Here is a 21,462-nt window from a genome sequence, read left to right on the forward strand (position 1 = left end):
CAGGTGAAAATGCAGCTCCATGAACACACACAGCTGTGGATTCCAGCTGCTTCGATGTTATATGCATGATTTCTATACATTTTACATCAGATAAAGTCTTTGGTTGTAAGATTCAGATAATTATTTATTAAATGAGAATAAGAAAGAAAAGTATTTCTTTGTGCCCCCCTTTCCCTGTTAATGCCCTACCTGGCCCCCTGGCAACACTTTGCTAGACCTGCCCCTGCACAGTTACCAGCTGTCAGCTACGTAGAAAAGGATCCTGGTGTTATTTGTCTCTCAGAAACAGTTCATAACTTCCCTTCAACTCATTCATGTCACCTAAAAGGTAAACCTGTTTCTCCATCACCTGTTCAGCTCTGATGATTCAGTAAGGACATCTCCTGGTTTCATCTTCATGTTTCCTTCTCACCACATATCCAAACCGACATCATGACCAGCAGGTTTACAGCTGTGGCTCCAGCAAACATCAGCTGATACTAGAAATTAATATTAAATAAATTCTAACAACAGCTGATCAAGCTTAAACGTGCTGCTGTTGTTTAGTGCGACATCCGCTGGCTTCCTCTTTCTGGCGCAGAGAGAAAAGCCGATCAGCTGATCATTGATCAGTTTCATGATTGAATTAGCAACTTTCTAGCTGAAGTAGTACGGTACAAATCGCGTTCCTTTTCAACTCAACTTTAAAGTTCGACCTCCTCGGCTGTAATTGGTCCAGCCCAGAGTCGATCATGACCAACTGGCCAATCCACCACCGTTCATTTATACCGTTAGAAAAAAGAAAAGAAATAAAACCCCATCGGCCCATAAAAATGAAAAATCACGAGCGGCCCACCGGGCAAATGCCCGATGGCCAGTCCAGCCCTGGTTACTGCATGTACTTTTCACTCACTGCAGACTGGACTGGGGTTTGTGTCGTAGTAGCGACGAAGACTGTGACGAGAGGAAAGTGTGTTCTGAAAACTGGCCACTGGGTGTTAATCATTTCTAATTGTGGTCTTCATATTTCTGGAGTAAAATGAGCTGTTACATGACATCGTTTTGTTGGAGACTAAAAGAGTAAGGAATAACATCGAGGCTGGCCAAGCAACCATAGCACAAGAGGCAGGTACACACAGGACAGGTCGGCAGTCTGTGACAAAGAAATGCTGCTGTAGTAAATGTAGTAAACTCTTTTTATTAAATCTTTGCTTAAATTGTAAGAAGTAAATGTGTAAAATTACAGAAATCTATCATTTCCTTGGTGTATTATAAATGGCTGTGGGTGAGGTCTTTGTCAAAGAACAAACAAACCACATTTAAAATCCAAAATCAGTTTCCTGCTTCACATTTTCCAATAAATTTCATTTATTGTCAGATCTGTCTAAAATTTTAAAATATGTATATAAATAATTTATTTTCACTCTGTAGATTTTGTGGGTGTGCTCTAATAATTGGCTACAAGGTGTCAGTATGAATCCTTTTATAGTCTGATGAGTCAAATAAAAAAAGATAATAAATGTATCAGTTTTATTAGTTACTGTTTCACCTGATTTTATCTGAACGCAGATAAAGATTCCAGCAGACAGAAGGGTTAGAAAAACATCAAATCTTTATTATATTCATAGAGTTGTTATTATTAGAAGCATTTCCATGCTGATGAGAAGATACATACACTGAAAACCCCGAATGAGAAAATACTGAGAGAGAGCATGCAGTGAGGATCTGTTAGGAAGAAGACGTCGATGCTCGTTCTCTCCTGTTTCTGCTTCAGTGCCCGTCGGCTTTAAACACACTTTGAAAACAGGAGTGACTCACACACATGGACTAAAGTAACACACACGCACACTTTACAAAACCAGAGAACAAAAAGTACACTTAGTGAAGTTATCAAAATATAGGCTATATACTGTATAATCTTAAGACTCTGAATGTTAAAACGAGCAGTGCCGAGTTCGTTTCTGTGATTTCGACATTACATCCTCGGACACCCGTCACTTCTTTAAAGGACCACCGACTCTCTCAGCCCGTTAACTACAAATCACAGTTTCCATTCCTGCTGATCCAAACGTGACTGATTTCCTTCCTTTAGGCAGCCGCTGGCGTCAGTGCAGCTCTGAAAATCTGCTTGCAGAGAAGTTATGTTGCAAACAAGAGCTGAGCCGCTAAAACTGTCCAACGGCTCCCGGCTTCACATCAGTATGGAGGAAAGAAATCACAGAGGCGACTGACAATAAACTTCTGACTCAGCTTCATCTTGAGTTGTGGAAGATGAGAGACGAACGCCGTGTTTGTGCTCATACGACATAATAACGACGCTTCTCCAGAACCAACCGTGATCACGGATGCACTGATCGGATATTTGGGTTGTCTATCAGTCTGACGCCGAACACTTCAACAAGTCGTTCAGCTGTATGTAGTTTACACCACCCACAGCAGGGGCCTGTCAGCTGTGGTGTAGCATGGAGGGAGCTAACAGAAAAGCCACAGCAACTCTGAAGCTTTTCACACCTCCGACGCAAACAGCTTTTATTTGTAGATGATACAATACGTGTATGTGAGGAGCACTCAGACCGAGAGGACCAAAGGAAACTCTAAAGTAACAGACGCGGCGCACAAATCAGTTCAACCAATGATATTTTTGTCTTCCAGACATTTGAAAGACAAACAGATTTCCTGAATATCTGTTGTGTGTATTTGTGAGTCTTTAATAAGATAATATTGTCATAATTCTGTTTTTGTTCGGTTTGTGTTTCATCAGGGAAGCTGCAGAGCGCCCTCTGGTGGACCAACGTCAACACTCATAACAAGGCTAACGGGAGTTTCTCTTCTTTGCTTTTAAATTTTCACTTTCAGGCTCCAGCTTCCAGTAAAGATCACTGCTTCCTCATTTCACACTGTTCCTGGGTCAGTCCTCGATATCAGCAGACACCCAAAGCCACGCTATCACACTGGAACTGAAAAAGTTTGATCGGTGCATCCCTGATCACGATATTCAGGATACATATATTTAACTTCATCTCATCTTGTTGTGGATGAAGTGTGGAGAAACGAAGCCAACGTGGGCGATGAAGGCATCAAAGAGGATTTTCATTTGAAACCAAAAAGTAAACGTGGAAACATTTCTAGAACATTTTTAATTTACAGTCACATTTTGGTTTAGATTAGAAGAAGATAACGGCTACGACGTGAGACGGAGTTTCAGTGGCTGAATCTTGACAAGGATGCAAAAATTCAAACATTCCTGCTGCCTCAAAGTAAGGAAACCAATCTTAAAGTAAAACTATATTTTAAATCCAATCAACAAAAACGACAAAGTGAGAGTTTGTAGTTAAAGAGCCAAATCAGGCAAAAAGAGTGGCAACGGCCTTAGATACAGAAAACCAAAGTGAAAATATGTCATGATAAAAACGTCTGTAACGCTTCCTTTAGCGTGAGACTAATAACTGGTGACGCTCAAACCAGAGAAAGCTCCACATCTACACAGTACGCTACGTTCAAACCGACATATCGACTGTACTGTTACTGTACGTTTACTGTACAAAGACAAACTTCCACCATCACTGCGGTCCACTAATGCTCGCCCGACTGGGTGGAGCTTCAGCATCGAACGCCGTGCTACAACAGCTGACTTGTAGCGATGAATTTCCAGTGTGAAACTATAAACAGATGCAAATACAACACGTGGACTGACTTCGGTTCGTCTGGCTTGTTTGGGCTGTGATATTTATTTGTGAAGGTAAAGCAGTAAGTCATCTGCACATCGCTCTAACGTCTAGTCCCATTTTTCAAAAAGCTGCTTCTCAGGACAGTTTTGGACGGTTCCAACAACTCGATGGATGCAGGACTGACATTTTGTGTTCATCTCATCCATGAACAGGAGTAGATTTCAGGACATCCTTAAAGCAGCTTAAATGAACTACAGTCCTACCAGGACACCAGTTTGTGTCCGTGGCGAACACGACATGACTCAACCTACCGCTCGTTTGGCTGACACGGCGCTGGTTAAGTCATTCAGAGGCGAGGCGAGGGTCAAGTTCAAGCAGGAATGAAAGGTTTGTGACCACATGGACTAAATCCTGCAGCTGACTGAGTTAAACTGAGCGCCCGGTGAGTGGAAAAGCAAAAGCACTGCAGTTCTCGTTAGTATAATGTTGAAGCTGATTCCACGGGCACAAACAGGACATTATCCACAGCAGTGTGCACGAGCAACCACAAATGTCTCCTTTTGCCGAGGCTGCAGAGCACACGGAGAGAAAAACCGGCAAGCCCCGCCTGAAAGGCTCTTAACGACCTCTTCAGAGGACCAAGCATTCTCTAAAATGACCTTCGAGCAGTGTTTGCAGGAAGGTGTTTGGTCACATTTCATAATTCTCATAATTTAAAGTTTTACATCTCTGGAAACAAGTTATCAAATCTCCCCGGTCTTGTTCATGAGATCTGAATGCTCCGTCCAAAAATCAGATAACAGAATAATGAAGCGTGCACAAACTGAGGATCTGACCTCACCAAATACGCTCCACGGTCTTCCTGGTGGCATCTGGGTGACTTTCCACCTGAGCGACTTGGATCAAAACTGAGGATGGATTTCATCCCTTCGCTTGTCCGGTTATTCTCTGGGCTCGCCCCAGCAGCCTCGGCCATCCGAGCGCGAGTGTGTTCATCTCTCTGTATCGAGTGCTCACAGAGTGTAACGAGACATTAACACAGGAAACATTTCCACACAGAGATAGGTACACTGTTTACATATTGCTGTTTCTCAGTTATGCAGAGAGATTTACCATTAAGCACACATTTAGGTTAGCTTGTGTTTTTCTTTTCGCGGATGCTCACATTCACAAAAGATACCAAAGTCTTATTTAAATGGAGAGAGAGAGGAGTGAGAGAGGAGGGTCAGAGAAAGATCAAAGATTTGGACTCTGGAGCTCGTTAGGGGTCAAACTTCGAAGTAAAGGTCATTAAAAACCTCAAAATGGAGGCGCTGATGAAGGGACACTTAATATTACAAAGACATATTCAACCCTGAATGGACTGGACATCACATTTAGCTGGAACTGAAGCTTGTGTTCAGAGGCAACATAAAGACATGAAAGTCTCATGAAATGGGGCTGGAAACGTCAACGGTGTGGGTCAGTTAGCAGTTTATGGTTAACAGATTACAACTGGAGCCTGTTACTAGTGTTAAAGTCCGAGAACGAGCGTGAGTATCTGGCAGTACGCTGATTAGTAGTGACTATAATCAAAGGTACTTTTTGTAAAGAATTCTTGGATTAAATCCTTCAAAAAATAAACCAGCTTACGCCTTTATGTCAAAGACATTTATGCATTGTGTAGCAGATGCAAATTGATGTAATACCTCTGTCGACCACCAGGTGGACCTAAACTGCTCACGAGAAATTCTAAAATTAGCTCAACATTCGTACAGATGTCATGTTGCTAATCAGACTTATTTTATTCAGTTGGAACACAAAAATCGTTTTGTGCATGTAGATGACTGTAGCGCTGGTGGAAAACTACACTGGAGCTCAGATGAAACGCTGCCACCTTGTGGTGAAAATGTTTGTTGCATTTCCTGCCAGACGTTTGCAAAAAGTACCTTTAAAGATTAACGGCTGACAAACAGCAGGATAAACATCAAATCCAGCTGTTCTTTGTGGTCAGGATCGCTGGAAAATGTAAATTAAAGATAAAGCTTCTTCTTGTTATTAAACGTTAGCATCCACACTCCTCCACATACAGTGAGTCAACCCGGAGGCCAAGAACCACTTACTTATCTCACACAGCAGCAGTGGAAATAAAGTCTCCTGCAGACAATAATTGGCTGCGTTCAAGTAAAAACCAGCAGCGGTTAACCTGTTTTCACTTCTGAGTTTCAAACAGTTTGGAGTCGGGATGTTTTCTGGGATTTTCCCTCCATGCACTCGGGATTTTTACATCTTAACTCAAGCGGAGACGGCAGAGGTTCTTGGTCTCAGACGAGCAGACAAACTTTATTTTGCACAAACTGTTTGAGCTCTCGTGCGCTGCTCGTGTTCATTTACGCAGAAAGCGTCTGAAAATTTAACAAACACATCTGCCAAACCACAAAGCACAGGCTGAAATATCTGCATTATCGTCCACGTTTGAGCTAGCTTGTGCCGAGCTTGGCATTAATGAGAAAATCTGTTTAAGACCCAAAACTAGTAGCAGCAAAAACAAAAACATGTAGCAGCACAAACGAACGTTTTGTGGTTGTTGTTAGGCCCCAAATGACAGCACAACACGGACAAATACCGAGCTGGGACGATGAGGTGATAAGACGTGAAAGGTTGGGTTTTTTGGAGGAATCAGATTCTCGGTTTCTTCAGAGGAATGCAGAACGTTTTGATCAGATACAAGGCACTATAGATTTTGCTATAGAACGGCTAAATTAGGAGGTTCTGGGCTGAGATTAAGAGAGGAGGGGGGCGGGGTCACCACGAGAAGTTTGACTGACGACGGCGAAAGTCGGTGAAAGCAGGAGTAGAAGATGGAGAGTAAGTAGAGCGGAGAGACTGATCTGGTGGTGGAGTAGAAGAGAGAAGAGGAAGGGCGTAGTTAGGACTGCATCTCAGCGCGCAGCATCCACGGAAACCAACAACAGAAGAGCAGCCTGCAGGAGACGAGGAGGAGGAAGAAAGAAGAAGAGCAGGGTTCAGTAAGTCTAAGCAAATCCTGCCTGCTTTGCTGGACTTATTTGGACTTTTGATAAAAATGTGAAAACACAGTTTTATTTTGCTTTTCTTTTAAAAGCTCAAATTGAACCGTTTCCACAATTTCCTCTTGTTAAAAAGTCCAAGAAAGCGGAACAACAAAGAGCGCAGGACTGTTTGTAACCTTAATGTGACGGAGCAGGGCTGACCTGGATATGGAGCTCTCAGATGTGAGGTCTTTAGGAGAACGCATCGTGTTGAAGTTACGCTTCGGCTGTGACACTGCAGCGCACAAGCACACAACGGTTTGTTAGGACAAGGAGACAGTCTTCAAAGACAAATACGGTTTTCAGGGGTAAAGAATAACAATAATAATAAAACACTATGGTCGTCACTTACTGGTGATCTGGTGGACCTTCTTCACCGTGGAGCTGTCGTTCTGCGAGCCGTCCTTAGGGCCTCCGATTCTGACAACAACAGTGTTTATTGGTGACTTTTAAGGCGTCGCTCAGATGAATCAAACATTTTAAAAAGGCTTAATGTCACATCGTCATGGTTACTCTGAAGCTTCACATCCCACCAAGCTTCCACAGCTTTTAATGTTCTTCTGTATTTTCAATTTTTTTCATATATTTAATCTTTTTCATTTCCAACATTGGAAGAATTTCTGAGCTAATTAATCCTGAAGCTGATTATCTCCCCATTCTCATTTATTACACACACAAAAACATCACGGTACCTTCGACATATCCTCACCTCTGGACACGGGAGGGCGGAGCAAACACTCCATATTTGGGCAGGCAGCTGAAGTAGCGGACCCCAAACACCGAGCCGTCGTGTTTCCCTGTGGGCTGGTCCAGCTCGATGCCGAACCAGTAACCTGCAGGGACACAGATCCGGTCACAGCTGCTCTGTCTCTGCTTTCAAAGCTTTCTTTAAGCTGATAAGCATTTCTGCAGGATTAGTGCAAAGTTTCTCAGGACTGGAGAAGGACAGACAACACAGTCCTAAAAGTATCCACGTGTGCACAGTTCAGAGAACCGACTGAGGATCAGCAGACGCACCTGGAGCAAAGTCTGTCTTGCCAAAGTAACGAACGATGCCGTGCTTCTGTCCGGCCACCAGAACCTGATCTCCGACTTCCACATTCATTCCCTCTGGATCCAGACTGGCTACTGAAGCCTTCTTCTTCTGGGCTGAGAATGCAGAACAAAACTGATGAGAAGCACAGATAAACTTAATCGAATGAAGCTATTAGCAAAGATTGCAGCTCGGTTACCTTTCTCTCTCTCTTTCTCCTTCTTCTCTTTCTCCTTCTTGGTCTTTCCTGCGAGGCGGGAGGCCAGATCCATGCGGGGTGTTCTTGGGGTGGAGGTGACTGATGAAGGCGTCTGGTCCACAGATTTGGAAATCTTTGAAACTGGAGCGAAAATCCCTGCAGAGCAGAAGAAGATCAATGCAGTGAGAAACAGCAACAACTCCTGTTTTCATGCTGAAAAGATGACGAGCGTGCTCCTCCAGCAAGGACAGCCAACTGAACATGAACAAGAAGATGACTTTAAACAGGAAATGAGGTAAGGACTCTTCCTTGAACGTCTTCGTGTTTGCCTTCTGTATTTTTCAGTGATGCTTTTGATGAACAGAGATATGACGGTCTTTAGATGTCACGTTCTCTGATGTATTCACTGATTCGCTGGATGTTCTAAAGCTTGGAGGTCTTGAAGAGCCACAGTCATTTCCTGCAGATTCAGGAATTATTACTAAACTTGAATTAGGTTTGCCTGATTCCCCTTGGAGGTTTTCTGGGAACATCCAATGGGGAGCAGATCAGAACTCACTTGTGAGAACCCGGAACAACTGGAAAAATCCTGGGAAAAGTCGCCTAGAATACACTACTTAACACGGTGACTTGATTTCAGATAACGGGAACAAAATGAATGGATAATTTTTTAGGACTATCAGTCTTTGTCTCGCCTGTAGAAACCACAAATCTCTCACCTAACTTCGGAGGGCAGATGAAGTAGCGGACGCCACCCACGCTGCCATCGTTCTTGCCCTCTGGCTCGTCTAGCTCCACGCCGACCCACTGCCCGCTGGCGAACTCTGTAGTACCACAAAACCTCAGAGTGCCAGTCTGAGAGACAGAGAAACAAAAAGAGAGGGCGGAGTCAGAGGTGACCTCTCACACTCTCGGAGCATGACTGTAAAAGAGATTTTTTCTGGTTAGGTTGCATGGGGGCAGATAGTCTGGGTGTCTGCTGCTGTGTTCTATGAAAGGGAAAGGGATGAATGTGACATCAACGCTACAGATGGAGTGACAGTGATTTAATAGGAAGACAACATGTTGTCAGCGTGGTGAGTCACTTCAGTTAGTCTACAATCCAGCCACTCCAACCAACCTGTCTGCGTTTTGCAGCCGGGCTGTCGTCTCTGCTCTGGTCTCTGTGGGGCTACACAGTGAAAACACACTGTTCAGAGCTCAAGAAGCACAGTCTGAAGGACAAACTGGCACCACACACACACACACTGCTGTTTACATGTTGTTAAAAAGAAACTGCTGATCAGATTAACCTCTTAACATCCACTGGCAACCCCCCCAAAGGCTACAGGGTCCTATTTAAACACCCAAATGTAAAAGCTGTTAATAAAAAATTGCAATTCAAACAAGACTTTATTTGAAATGTAACATCTTCTAGTTTCTGAAAATCTGCCTACGTAACTTTTGGCCAAAAATAATGTCTTGATGCTCAATCATCCAGGTAAATAAATCTGTTGAATCTGTTCATCGGGATTTAGAGTTTCGTAACTCATCCAAGTAAAGCCATCGTTCCTTCAGTGCTGCTGGTTTCAGTCACTGTGCAAATGTCCTGTTTATAAGGTCGAAACCTGCAGTCAGCTGAGACTGAAGAAGTCACCTGGATGAGTGATGAAACGTTTCTCCCACTGAAAACGTCCAGACGAACAGAAACCTGCAGAAACTGCTCCAAAATCCACCCACTGTTCCACATAAGATGTCAACCAAGATCAATCCAGGTGTGAAACCCCAGGTGAACATCAAGAAAACACTGGACAAACCTGGAGAGCATTGCTCCAAAAACCAAACAAAACTAGGGAAACTGGAATGAGAGTTTTGACACCAAAGTACAACTTCTGGCTTTTGATAAGAAGAAAGAAAATGCTGCATTCAACCATAAGAACGTCATTAAAATCAGTGAGGTATGGTGGTCATATCAAGGTTAAGATGGCTTATAATCATCAATGAAATGATGAATTCTGAATTATAATTAGCAGAAAATATCAGGAGCCCTGTCTGTGAACTGAACCGTGCAGCAACACAAGAACCATCATCGCATCCTACAAAGAAGAACAGCCAAGTCCTGACCTCAGAGCCCCTCCCTCTCAGAGCTGAGGATACCTGTACCTAGGAATGGGATCAAATCCCTCAACAGCTGCCTGAAAAGGTTGTTTGTGGTTTTTGATACACGAGGTGGTTCACAGCAAATATCCAAAGCAAAGGTCCACATACCTGTAACCCTCTGGAATATTAAAAAGTACAAATCTAACATTTTAATGTAATTTCCTGTACTTGCATCTCTTTGAGTCTCCTTAACCTCCATCCACCAGGCTGCCACAGAACATCTTAGGGGTAGTTTGCATGTGAGCGACACGCTAAACAAGCACCGGCTCAGAAACTAGAAGATGCCACCTTCCAAATCTAGTCTCTTACATGAATTCGGTCTTTTGTTGCAAGTCTGCATATGAGCACAGATATCATGTAAGTGAGTAGACGTGAACCAAACTGTAACTCTACCTCTAACCCTAAAGAGGTCACTGTCGACCTGGTGGATGCTCAGAGGTTTAGGACCGTGATGTTTTAGGTCATGTTTATGCAGAAATACAGAAGATTTGTTGTTTCAATGTCCGTCAATCCATTTATCCCAGTTTGATCTCAGCGTGTCTGACCTTCATGTCATCCAGCACCACGCGGTCTCCCAGCTTCAGCCCCAGAGCGGCCAGCATCAGGTTTCCTGGGATGTTGTCGTAGTTGGGCAGCGTGGCTCTGGGAAGATTGCAGCTCAGTGGAACGGCGTCCAGTAGCAGCTGCTTCAGCTCTTTGGCCACCATTGCCGCCTCCGCCTTGTCCAGGCTCATGTCCATTGGGTCGGGAACCACCTCTGCTGGAACCTGACCCTTATCGTTCTGCAGAAACAAGTCAGAAAGTCAGATTTGAGACGATAAATCACCATTAAGGGTCTCTGGATTTCAACTTTAAAGGAACAGCAGCACAAAAAAAAAAAACTCTAGGAGCTGAAGCAGTCTTATTATCCTTATCCTCCACCTGCAGTTCAGACCTTCACAGATTGGATCAGCCAATCAGAGGAGAGTTCGGCAGAAGCTAAAAAGGCTTGTTACAGAATTAACAAGAACTGAGGGTCTGCACCAAGGACTGGGACAAGGTAAAGAAGGATTACATTGAACTGAAAATTATGCAAAGCTACGCTAATAGAATTCATGAATTTAAAACAAACAAACACGGAGCTGGAGATGAGTCCCATTTAATTAGCCCCCAGTAGTAAATAAGGAAAGGTGTCCTTACCCGGACGGTGGGGTTGGCTCCGTGCTCCAGCAGACATTTGACTGCACCCAGGCAGAGGTTGGAGGCGGCGATGTGGAGAGCCGTACCGTAGTGGAAATCGCTGCATGTGGAGTTCAGGACTGAGGAGAACACAGAAGGAGAATCTCACCTCCACTCCTGTTACCTTCAGAACGATCACTGAAATACTGCTTGGTGTAGAAATTACCTCTGGGTTTGGCTGCTTTGAGCAGGACTCGGATCAGCTCCGGGACGTCAAAGTACGCGGCATAGTGCAGGGCGTTCATGTTGGTCCAGCGGCTCCTCAGACTCACGTCGGCGCCCAGCGAGATCAGCTGAGTGGTGAGACGCAGCGCTGCCGCCGGGTCGCCTGCACACACAATGAGGACGAAACTAAGACGCAGAGGAGCTGAATCCACCACACGCACAGACGCCAGCCGCCCCAGAGCAGGTCCAAGCAGCTGCCCTGTACAATAACTTGGAACCACGTGAAGAGCTCGAGTCGGCATTATTCCCAGTTGTTACATCAGGACAAACTAGAGGAATGTGGGACCTGAAACAAGGATCGCTCCTCTGTTCTTCTTCCTGAAGTAAAATCTGTCTTCTGAATCGAGGGTGGAAGGATTTGTGACTTTGGACTTTGAAGTTGGTTTGGTGTGTCGTTGGGATTTTTTTATTTCATGTGATTTGTGCTTATTAGAATTCAACCCTCTGAGGTCCAAGCTTCCACAGGTAATAACACAAACTCTTCACAGAAGGTTTATGGGAAAAATATGTAAATAGTTGTATTATTTTCTCACGGGTAGAGTCAGAGTCATCAGCAGTAATGTCGAGTTAGACCCAGGATGGTAAAGTTGAAGATTTGTGATATTCTGGGCTGATATCAGCGTTTAGAGTCATTTGTCAGATATTTATTCTGGGATGATTAACAGAGACGCACTGACTCCAGTGTTCTTGGAAAATGTTTTCCAAATGTGACCTGCTGATTTAGATCATGTTTCTAAGAACCTGACAGCCTTTACAAGCAAAAAACAGATTTTCTTCATAATTAAAGAATCTTTTTAAACATAAACTGTGGTGAGTTACAAGAGTTTCTCTCACTTAAACTACTGAACTAATGAAAGTGCTCTACTCCTGGAAAGAGGCACAAATAATGAAGTGAAATGAGCTGCTGTAGCTGGATACCCGACCTCACCGAACAAAAGCAGGTGCAACTGATTTATACAGAGAAACACCTGTCAGGTACGGGGCTTCACCAGTTAGCACGCCATCAACTCTTTTTCACTCGTCTCTGTAGTTTTGCTCGTAACCGCCTTGATCCTTTGCTCATACCGAGGCTGCTAGCTTGCGGCTGAGGTTTGGATAACTTTGTTAACTTGTTTAAAAGTCAGCTGGCTGAGGATGAATTATGAGTCTCGTGAGGTTTATTGTCTTCATCACGCACAGCGAAGAGCTCGCTAACAGCCACAGCCTCACACTAACGATCTGCCTGTGAGTCTGCAACTGACTATTTGAACACATCGCTGTGTGTATGCTGCACATATATGAAACAGGCTAATTAAGTCAGGAACGCTGAAACTGTCTGATTCTGGTCTCTGGTCGGTCGATCGGTGCACCTCTAGACCGATGCATCCCTAATAAGTATCAAATAAAGTAACTTACCAACTCCGTGAGCTCCGGCCTTACAGCTGTAGTGAAGCAGCGTCATGTCTGTCAAACCATCGCGGTCGTTCACATGGCAACCACGCTTCAGGAGCTGAGACGGAGGAAAGACAGTTACAGGTAACGTGAGGAGATTTCACACCAAAACTTTACAAACTGATATCTGCACGTGCAGGTTTCTGGAACTCTCCATTTCTGTTTAGAGCCACTTGTTTTTTAATCATGTCAGAGCATGTTCTGGTTATCACACAGCAATTATTGATATCAGGCTTTCAGTTTTCTGGATTTTTAGGCGTCACTTTCCTGTCACACTAAACAAAAACGTTAAATGAAGTCAGGAGGGGCAGATAGCGGAGACTTTGTGGCTGAGGACTACATTTATGATATTTTATTAAACATCAGTATATCGCTCCTACATGTGATATTATGGTTGTATAATAAACTTTAAAGTGGGAAAACCCTGAGTTCACATCCTGGCCGTGCTGGCTGCCAGCCTTCCAACTCGTTGGCTGATTTCTTCTCCGTGACCGTCGCTGTGCCGCTCTCTCCTTGTTTTTCTTTCCTCCAGGCTGAGTCGGCTTCACGCTGAGTCACGGTGAAGCCTCACTGACTTTCCATCGCTCCCTCTCCCTCTGCACCACTTCCTCTGCCTCCTGTTTCCATGCAGCCATTTTAACTGGGTCATTATCACCATCTCTCTGCGTGCACCACTGCTGTCAGTGTGACCATTACAGAAAGTCCAAATACCGTTTTTGGTTGAAGCAGAGACCCCGGAGGTCTCTACAGATAATGCCCCCTTCATAAACCTTTCCCCTTCCTAAGGGATGGATTTTTTTTTATGAGCGGATGGGCCTGATGATGCACATGGATGCTGCTGCTTTAGGTTTGCTTTGGAGCATTTTCAGTGCAGTGATCTGACAAACAGCATGTCTAGCTGTGGGGCCCACGCATCCAATCTTCTCTAGGATGTTATTTGCATGTTGCTTAGCAACAATTACATGGTATCTGTGCCTTGGTCACCATGCTAAAAACTTGGCACAGCGGCTTCTTCTCACTTTTGACTCTAAAAATAAAATAAAGTAACGGCAGCAACAACTTTTGAGACGCTGCTGGTGATGTGATCAAAGTGCACATACAGGTGTCTGATGCAGAAAGCCTGGGACACTTTATCATGTGGAAGAGCCTCCATATTGTTATCTGGTATCCAGTCCTAATCAATCATCAATAATAAATAATCTTCCAAGCCTGTATTTTTTAATTGCATGGACCATAATTTGTGCTTTGAACAGAAGCTTTCAGCATTCAGGCTTTAAGGGCCTGACAGGAGCTGCTCAGAGAGACATCACTGTGTGTGTGTGTGTGTGTGTGTGTGTGTGTGTGTGTGTGTGTGTGTGTGTGTGTGTGTGTGTGTGTGCGTGTGTGTGCGTGTGTGTGCGTGTGTGTGTGTCCAGAGGGTTGAATCTGGGTCAATGTGACAATGAATCAGTGTTGGATTTAAGCCGGTGACACAGAGGACTGCAGCGGGCTGTACAGACTGAAAGAGAAGCTGCAGCACTGCCGAGGTTTCAAAAACTGAGACATGAGCGGCACGCTCCAAAGTTTAAGCCTAATGGATAAGTTATTAAAAAAATAACTATGAATTTATGAATCAGGAAATTATGTATAGAAAGCAGCAAGTTTTTATGCATCAGACTGTAAACGTGTTTATTTCTGCTGTAAAGTTTGAACAGGGGAGTCTGTGGGGACGGACTCACTGCTGGAGCCTCTAGTGGACATTAGAGGAACTGCAGGTTTTCTAGTGTTTTTTGTTTTTTTTAACTTTTATGTTCTCACCTCGTTGCCGATGATGTCAATCTTGTGCTGCACCTGGGGAACCCACTGTCGCACGATAGCGAACAGCTCAGGGACCGTGGTTTGGGGATTCATGAGGATCTCCAAGCAGGCCGGGTCATTTGGGTCGAAGAAGGTGAACGCTGGAGACACACAGAAAGAAATCACAGATGAGCTTAAAGAGACAGAGAAAGGTAAATGGAAAGGAGCGAGGAAAGGAGATCATTCCAGATGGTGACACCAAGAAGAATCTGTCCCCGTCATCAAATCAGAAATAACCTGCGAGTGCTGCAGTTTCTCTTCCTGCAGGCTCTGCAGCTCTGAGGAGGGTTTTATTTCACTGCCATCAGCCTGACAACCTGCCCCACTGCGACTCACTGTCAGCAGCTCCGGAGTGACTCCGGGACAGCCATTCCACTTCCTGCTAATAACAATGAAGGAAATCAGCTGCATATTCAACTTGAGGCACAGCAGGGGGCGCTCAGCTTGTCATCAGTAGCCCCTTTTCCATTAGTACCTACTCGGATCGACTCAGCACGATTCGCTACAATTTTCAGGGTTTTCCATTAGGTCATAGTACCTGCTCACTCGCGGTTCCTAGCGATCCGAGCAAGTACTAAAATGTGACGTCATCAGACTTCATCCCACCAATTGGCTGGTCAGTAGCGTCATTCGATTGTTTACGAAAATCAAAACTGCCATTTTTGAAGCTTGACAACGAGGGAAACGGCTACAAAAACGACGCCGTGATCCCCGAGTGTGAGAAAAGCCACAGACTGAGGAGCAGGTATATCATCACCTCGACGTCCACCTTTGTTGTGGCAGTCATGTCACTTACTAATTACGTCGTGGGACACGCAGATATGTTGCTATGACGCCAAGCACGCACACTGGGTTGTAATGGAAAATCAGTGGATCTGAGTAGGTACTAATGGAGAAGGGTCTTATGAATGGGACTGAAATAAAATACCACCAATGTCTAACTTTATCTATAAAATGCATTCTGCTAATGCAAGCTGATTGGTCACTTAAGGACATCCTCCCTCTATGGCGCCCATTCCCAAAAGATAACCGGACGTTAGAAGTTCAAGAAGAAGAAGCAGCTGGTTGTGGTGGTTGAAGGTGATGCAGCTACACAGTCTCTACTGCTGTTCGCTTCACGCCCCAAATCAAAATGGCAGATGCCATTAAGCAGCTTGTGGTGCTGTAACATCAGTAATACTCAGATGCAACAGAAACCTGTAAGAAACATCTAAAAATTAAAGTGAAGCTGTTGTTGGGGCCAAACATTTACCTCACATTTATATTGTTGTTCTACAGCGCCACAGAGCGCCCCCTAGGGAGCAGGAAGTGTACAGAGTAGGAGTTAATGCTGAAAGAGTAAAAGTCAGCTCCTCTGTAGGAAAATCTAAAGCAATAAAGTTTTTTTTAATAAATATGATCTTTTTCTCTAGAATCTAGTTTGAATAAATCATTTTAAACATCTGTTCAATCTTCTTCATTGAGCATTAGCTTGAGAGCGCCCTCTGCTGTGCTGCTCGGTGAACTGCAGTGATTTGCTTACTGAACAGTGATTGGCTGTTCAGGAGCTCTGAGCGTGTCTGATGAAGACCAGCAAGCCTGTCATCAATACAACAGGCCGATCAGTCGATCAGCAGCGCAGACTGTGAGTGCTGACAGTGAACTGTGACTCCAGCAGAGTCTCCACTTTAACAGCGTGACTGGCAGCATTTAAGGTGTCTGAATTTAAGGTGGTATGACGTACCGTAGTCTTTGGGCAGCGGTGCCTGAGCGGACGGGTGCACCATGGCTCGGCGGCGCGGCTCGTGAACCGGACTCTGGTACTCGGACACAGACACGGGCTCTGGCTCCGGTTCGGCCGGAGCCTCCTCCTCTTCCTCGCGCTCCTCTCTCTCTTCCCGCTCCTCCTCCTGCTGCTCTTCCTCCTCGTCCTCCTCCACTTCTGTCCTCTCCTCCTGCTCCCTCTCTTCCTCTAGCTCATACTCCTCCTCTTCCTCTTCATCTTCTTCCTCCTCCTCTACTTCTTCCTCCTCTTCCTCTTCTTCAGTCAGCGCCTCCTCCTCCTCTCTCTGGACCCTCCCCTCCTCCTGCTCCTCCCGGTCGTGCCTCTCCTTCTCCTGCACCTCCAGGTTCTCCTCTTTTGTCATGATGAGGGATTCTGCAGCAGGGCCTGTCAGAGAGGACGCAGTAACAGATTTTAATGAGATTTTCTATTATTTTGTCCTTTAAACAACATTTTGCTCACATTTTATTCAGGAATTCTCAGCGTTTGTGCTCCTCAAACACTAATGAGAATACAAGCAGAGATTCAAACAGGAAGCTTGATGTTGGAGCCACAAACCAAACAAGGAGAGCACAAACTGTCAGTGAGTAGTGAATACTAAAAACTAACGACATCCCTGATTCAGGGAGCCTTACGTCCTCGGTCAGGACACCATCCAGTCTGACTGACCCTCATGAAGAACCAGGTTTCACAGCCTCGCTCAGTCATTTGTTTCCTTGATGTTTTACTCCGTCAGACTGCTGGGCCTTCACACTTTTTGACTGACTGTACAAGTCTGATCAGAGACGACAGGTGCGTGCTAACAGCCATGGCTGGTGTGCCCTCACCCCGTCTTTGTAACTTACACAGAGTCTTCATTCTGAGCCACGAGCCTTTAAAAGGAGCTGCTTCCTTTGCTTTCCTGCAGACTGAGGTTCTGTTTCTTTAAATGATTGTCACATTGTCTCGTGTGACCTGAAAGACTTACAGCTGCAATGATTACCCCTCGTTTGATTTAATATTCGCATTAAGTGAAACAGAATCAACCACAAGAAGTCCAAAACAGCAACACGGGTGAGACTGCTGCAGATAATAAGCATGATGTGAACCAGAACACAGGATATCACAAAACCGACCTCGTCATAAGAAGCACGACATCAGAGAAACCAAAGAGCCACAAAACACTGGACACAGATCAAAGCAGGAAATCCAAACTTCACCCAGAAACAAATGAAACAGAAAACCTGAAAACAACTCAGAAAACACGACATTCACTTAGACGCTCCTCATCTGTTTCAAATGTTCTGTGCACAAACACTCTGTTCACCAAGTTTCACTGCAAAACTCAACACTCAAAATAAAGCTTTATTGGCAGCACATAAAGACAATGACCTGTCTGCATCTTAATATCACACCTGAATCCAAACGGTTATAATTCTATTACTGTACTATAATTAAAAGAAGCTGTATGATTTCTGTTACATGAAACTAACATTACTCAGATAAACATACGGCTAATACTGGGCTCGAGCTTAGTTATTACTTGGTATTTACTTAATAATCACATTTTGTAATTACATAATTATTCCACTAGCACCACATTATGTGTCTGAGCTGTACTGTGACGCGCTTCAAACAGCTTTACTTCAGGTTTCTGCTGCAGAATGACTTTAAATGAACAGATTCAATCAGTGACGCAGTTTGTTGCCAGTAACACAACATTTCAGCGGTTTGTCGTGCTGGACTCGGACCGCTCCCGGCCTGAACCTTTGTACGTCTCCACCACGAGGGCGTGGCCAGGATGCAGCTGAGACCGGCCGAGGTTTGTTTTCCTTCAGCGTCTCACCGTCGTCCTTGTTGTCTCCGTTTCCATTCAGCATCACAACACGAGTGCTAAGTATAACTCCAGAGAGAGGGTGTGTGTGTGTGTGAGAGAGAGAGAGGAAAAAGCTGAAAGCAGGCTAATTGACCCACTGCACTGACAATAGCAGTGGCTTAGAGGGCTAACGCTAACCCTTCCTGCCCATCATTAGCTGTTGACTGGATTAAATCCACTTTAGCAAATGGACACGATGCTGAAATCCATCCGACTGCATCCATCCATCACTGAGTCAGCATCATGCAGAGTGTGCTGCGTTTAGGTTTAGGCTGTTTTCATACGCTAAAGGTTTTCTTTATTTCTTCACGTTATTTATCAAATGTCTGTGTCTGTGTGAAGCAGCCGTGCAGTCTATGGATGCCATGGATCTCATGTATCTGCAGAATCTTCCAGAACAGACCTGAACGTGTCACTGTGGGCTGTTTACATGTGAAAATGACCTGAAAAGCATCAGTGGGATAAACACTTCCCTCTGTGCACCATTTAGTGGGTTTAATTTCTCTGATTAAGCTCATTATCAGTGCTTTATGTAATCTGAGATCCAAGCGGGACACAACGACAACAGGACTCAGCTGAGGCCACAATGGAGGTTACGCAACACGACCCTATGAGTCAGCGTGGACACACACACACACACACACACAGGTGAAGTGCATAGGCATCCCGATGAATCTCCTATAAGCTCAGCTGCTGCTCTCTGTTGTGTTAACATGGTTCCTGTTTTCAGACGCCTTTCTCAGGTCAAATGATCCGGACTGATTTAGGACCAGTGAAGGCGACACGCGCACGTACATTTATTCACTTTATGTTTATGGCACATGTATTAAACAACAAGTTAACTTCATGTAGATTTAATGAAACAAAAATAAAGAAATGAGAGATTTCTGATGAAAGCAGCAACAAAGTTACAACCAAGCTCAGCATTCTGATAACAGAGATCATCTCAGTTAAATAAACATGAGTTTGGATTACATTCCTACTCAGATTACTGTTGACTGGACAAAGACACTGAGAAACAAAAAGCCCGTTTGTGTCCCTACAGGTACAAAGTGCATGCACGTCACCTCTAAGGAGAGGCTTTGGACCTTTTTTAAGGCCACTGTGCTGCATCCATGTTCTCAAACACTAACAAACACATTCACAGTCACAGGCTCTTCTAGATTTTTCTATGTGCAACATCAGGAGAAAGTCAGTGTTCAGACACGTAAGACGTATTTCCAAAATCTCCACGATGTCCAAGATGTTCCTGTTTTAAAGATAACCACATTGTTCAAAATGTTCCTTCATTAGCAAAACAAACACATTCAGCAGTTTCCTTCTGCCCAAAACATCCCAGCTTTCCAAAGTAGCAAAATATTTCCCAATAATAATTTTATCATCAATATACTCCAGGGAATTTTTTTATATAACCCCAAAAAAGCTCATTTTAAGGAAAAGGGAACAAACTGCCCCCCCCCCCCCCCCATAATATTCCTGCTTTCTAAAAACTCAAACTTCCCAGTAAATGTCTAAAATCTCCAGATGTTCCATAATGTTCCGACTTTCCTAAGACCTTCCAGTGAGCCTTGAATCTGACCATATGAAAGTATTTTCTCGTGGAAGCACATTTTCCTCTTTTTCCTGCAATATTCCTACAACACAATGTCTAAGAATACTCCTACTTTCCAAAACTAACATTTTCCCCCAATTTTCCTCATGATCAAAAATATTTTCATTTCCACAAATCGGCCGACTCAGTTCACACACTGGAGCAACATCGATCTCTTACTGGGAATACTGGGAAACCTCCTGTTACCACCAACAAACAGCTCCTTTTACAGATTACATGACAAACTGCGCACTTTCCACACAGCTTCCAAAATGTCACACTATTTAAAATATCCATACTTTCCAACATAGTATGGATATTTCCCCCCAGAAAATCTCCTCATGCATATTCAAACATGTCCTTGTTTTCTTAGATCGGCCCACTCAGTTCGCAGACTGGAAAAGGATCGATCTCTTACTGGGGATACTGGGAACGCTCCGCTCTGCCCAGCAAAGAGCTCATTTTAAAGATTGACCGACACGCAGACCTGAGCGCTTGTAACGTGACAGCTGCGCGATATTTTTGTGGGTTTGTGGTGGTTAGAAGCTGTTAGACGCCATGTGATGTGAGAGGCGGAGGAAGGGAGGAAGGAAAGGAGGAGGGGAGAGGAAGGAGGCCATGGCAGCTTCAGCATCCTCCTCCTCCTCCATCCAGCCTCCATTTTACATCAAACCAAACATGAAGACAAAATCGCTGCGAACCGAGTCAGAACATGCCCGAACCCACGATCTACTCCCCACGCGGCGTGTTTCTGACGCTGAGTAATGAAAATGTTGGGATTCGGGCTCGGTGCGCGTTTGTGGCGATGTGCGCAGTGAAGGCCAGGATGGGAAAAACGCCCCTGTGACACAATGAAAACACGCAGAGCCCACGGCTCACATCGGCAGGCTGCTTAAAGCCCACTGGAGTCACTTTAAAGAGATTTGAAGCGCTGAGAGCTGCTGCTGTTTTCTCCATCCTTCCTCCTCAGCATCGTCATCCTCACTAAAGCACCTGCTCTGCCTGCATCGTCTCATCGCCTCCAAACCCCGTAAATGAAGCTCAGCTCGGACTCAAACCTGCGCTTTGACGTGTTTTACTTACCTGAGAACAAGCCGCTGGTTGATGAGTGGGCGACGAGCTTCTCTCCTGTCTGATGGCAGCTCCGCAGCACTCACCCCTGTGACGCTGCGCTCCTTCCGCCGCTGTATATAGTCCTCCCTCTCTCTCTCCGCCCAGACGTTTCTGGCTGTTTCAGTCTGCGTCGCTCCACCGCCTCTCTCACTCACTTCACCGCAAACACTTTAAAAGTCGATGAAACGTCTGAGGACACGTTATACTATTTTTTAAAAGTGGTAAACGTGTATGATTACAATGACTATAATAACGCCCGGATGTCCGAAGTATGACTCATTTAAAAGTCTTTGTGCTTTTCAAGCTTTCACTGTAAAACAGTGGTATAAAGTGAGCTAAAGAACAAAAATATACCTTCAAAAA

The 21,462-nt window shown here is 44.6% G+C and overlaps 1 protein-coding gene across 2 annotated transcripts; it reads right to left on the reverse strand.

Annotated features, from left to right (window-relative positions):
- Positions 1–1,573: 1,573 nt before the first annotated feature.
- Positions 1,574–21,175, reverse strand: clip3 (CAP-GLY domain containing linker protein 3). 2 transcript variants are annotated; one of them, XM_063492377.1, is made up of 15 exons: positions 21,070–21,175; positions 16,502–16,927; positions 14,740–14,879; positions 12,907–13,000; positions 11,453–11,614; positions 11,248–11,366; positions 10,614–10,850; positions 9,050–9,100; positions 8,649–8,784; positions 7,930–8,085; positions 7,715–7,846; positions 7,407–7,530; positions 7,050–7,117; positions 6,860–6,932; positions 1,574–6,610 (listed from the first exon to the last, which is right to left on the reverse strand). In XM_063492377.1, the coding sequence occupies exons 2-15, from the start codon at positions 16,902–16,904 to the stop codon at positions 6,556–6,558; spliced, it is 1,950 nt and encodes a 649-aa protein (XP_063348447.1). In that variant the 5' UTR covers positions 16,905–16,927; positions 21,070–21,175; the 3' UTR covers positions 1,574–6,555. The 2 variants fall into 2 exon arrangements, with proteins under 2 accessions (XP_063348447.1, XP_063348448.1); XM_063492378.1 differs by lacking the exon at positions 9,050–9,100.
- Positions 21,176–21,462: the final 287 nt, after the last annotated feature.

Source organism: Pelmatolapia mariae, linkage group LG14 (genome assembly GCF_036321145.2).
Source record: "Pelmatolapia mariae isolate MD_Pm_ZW linkage group LG14, Pm_UMD_F_2, whole genome shotgun sequence".
Lineage (NCBI taxonomy): Eukaryota > Metazoa > Chordata > Actinopteri > Cichliformes > Cichlidae > Pelmatolapia > Pelmatolapia mariae.

Excerpts from the sequence above, each read along its gene's own strand:
- clip3 (XM_063492377.1), bottom strand. The coding sequence starts at position 16,904 with ATGACAAAAGAGGAGAACCTGGAGGTGCAGGAGAAGGAGAGGCACGAC. Across the intron at positions 8,086-8,648 it reads CATCTGCCCTCCGAAGTTAG|GGATTTTCGCTCCAGTTTCA; the intron begins GTGAGAGATTTG and ends TCTGCTCTGCAG. Across the intron at positions 6,611-6,859 it reads TCTGAGAGCTCCATATCCAG|GCTGCTCTTCTGTTGTTGGT; the intron begins GTCAGCCCTGCT and ends CGTCTCCTGCAG.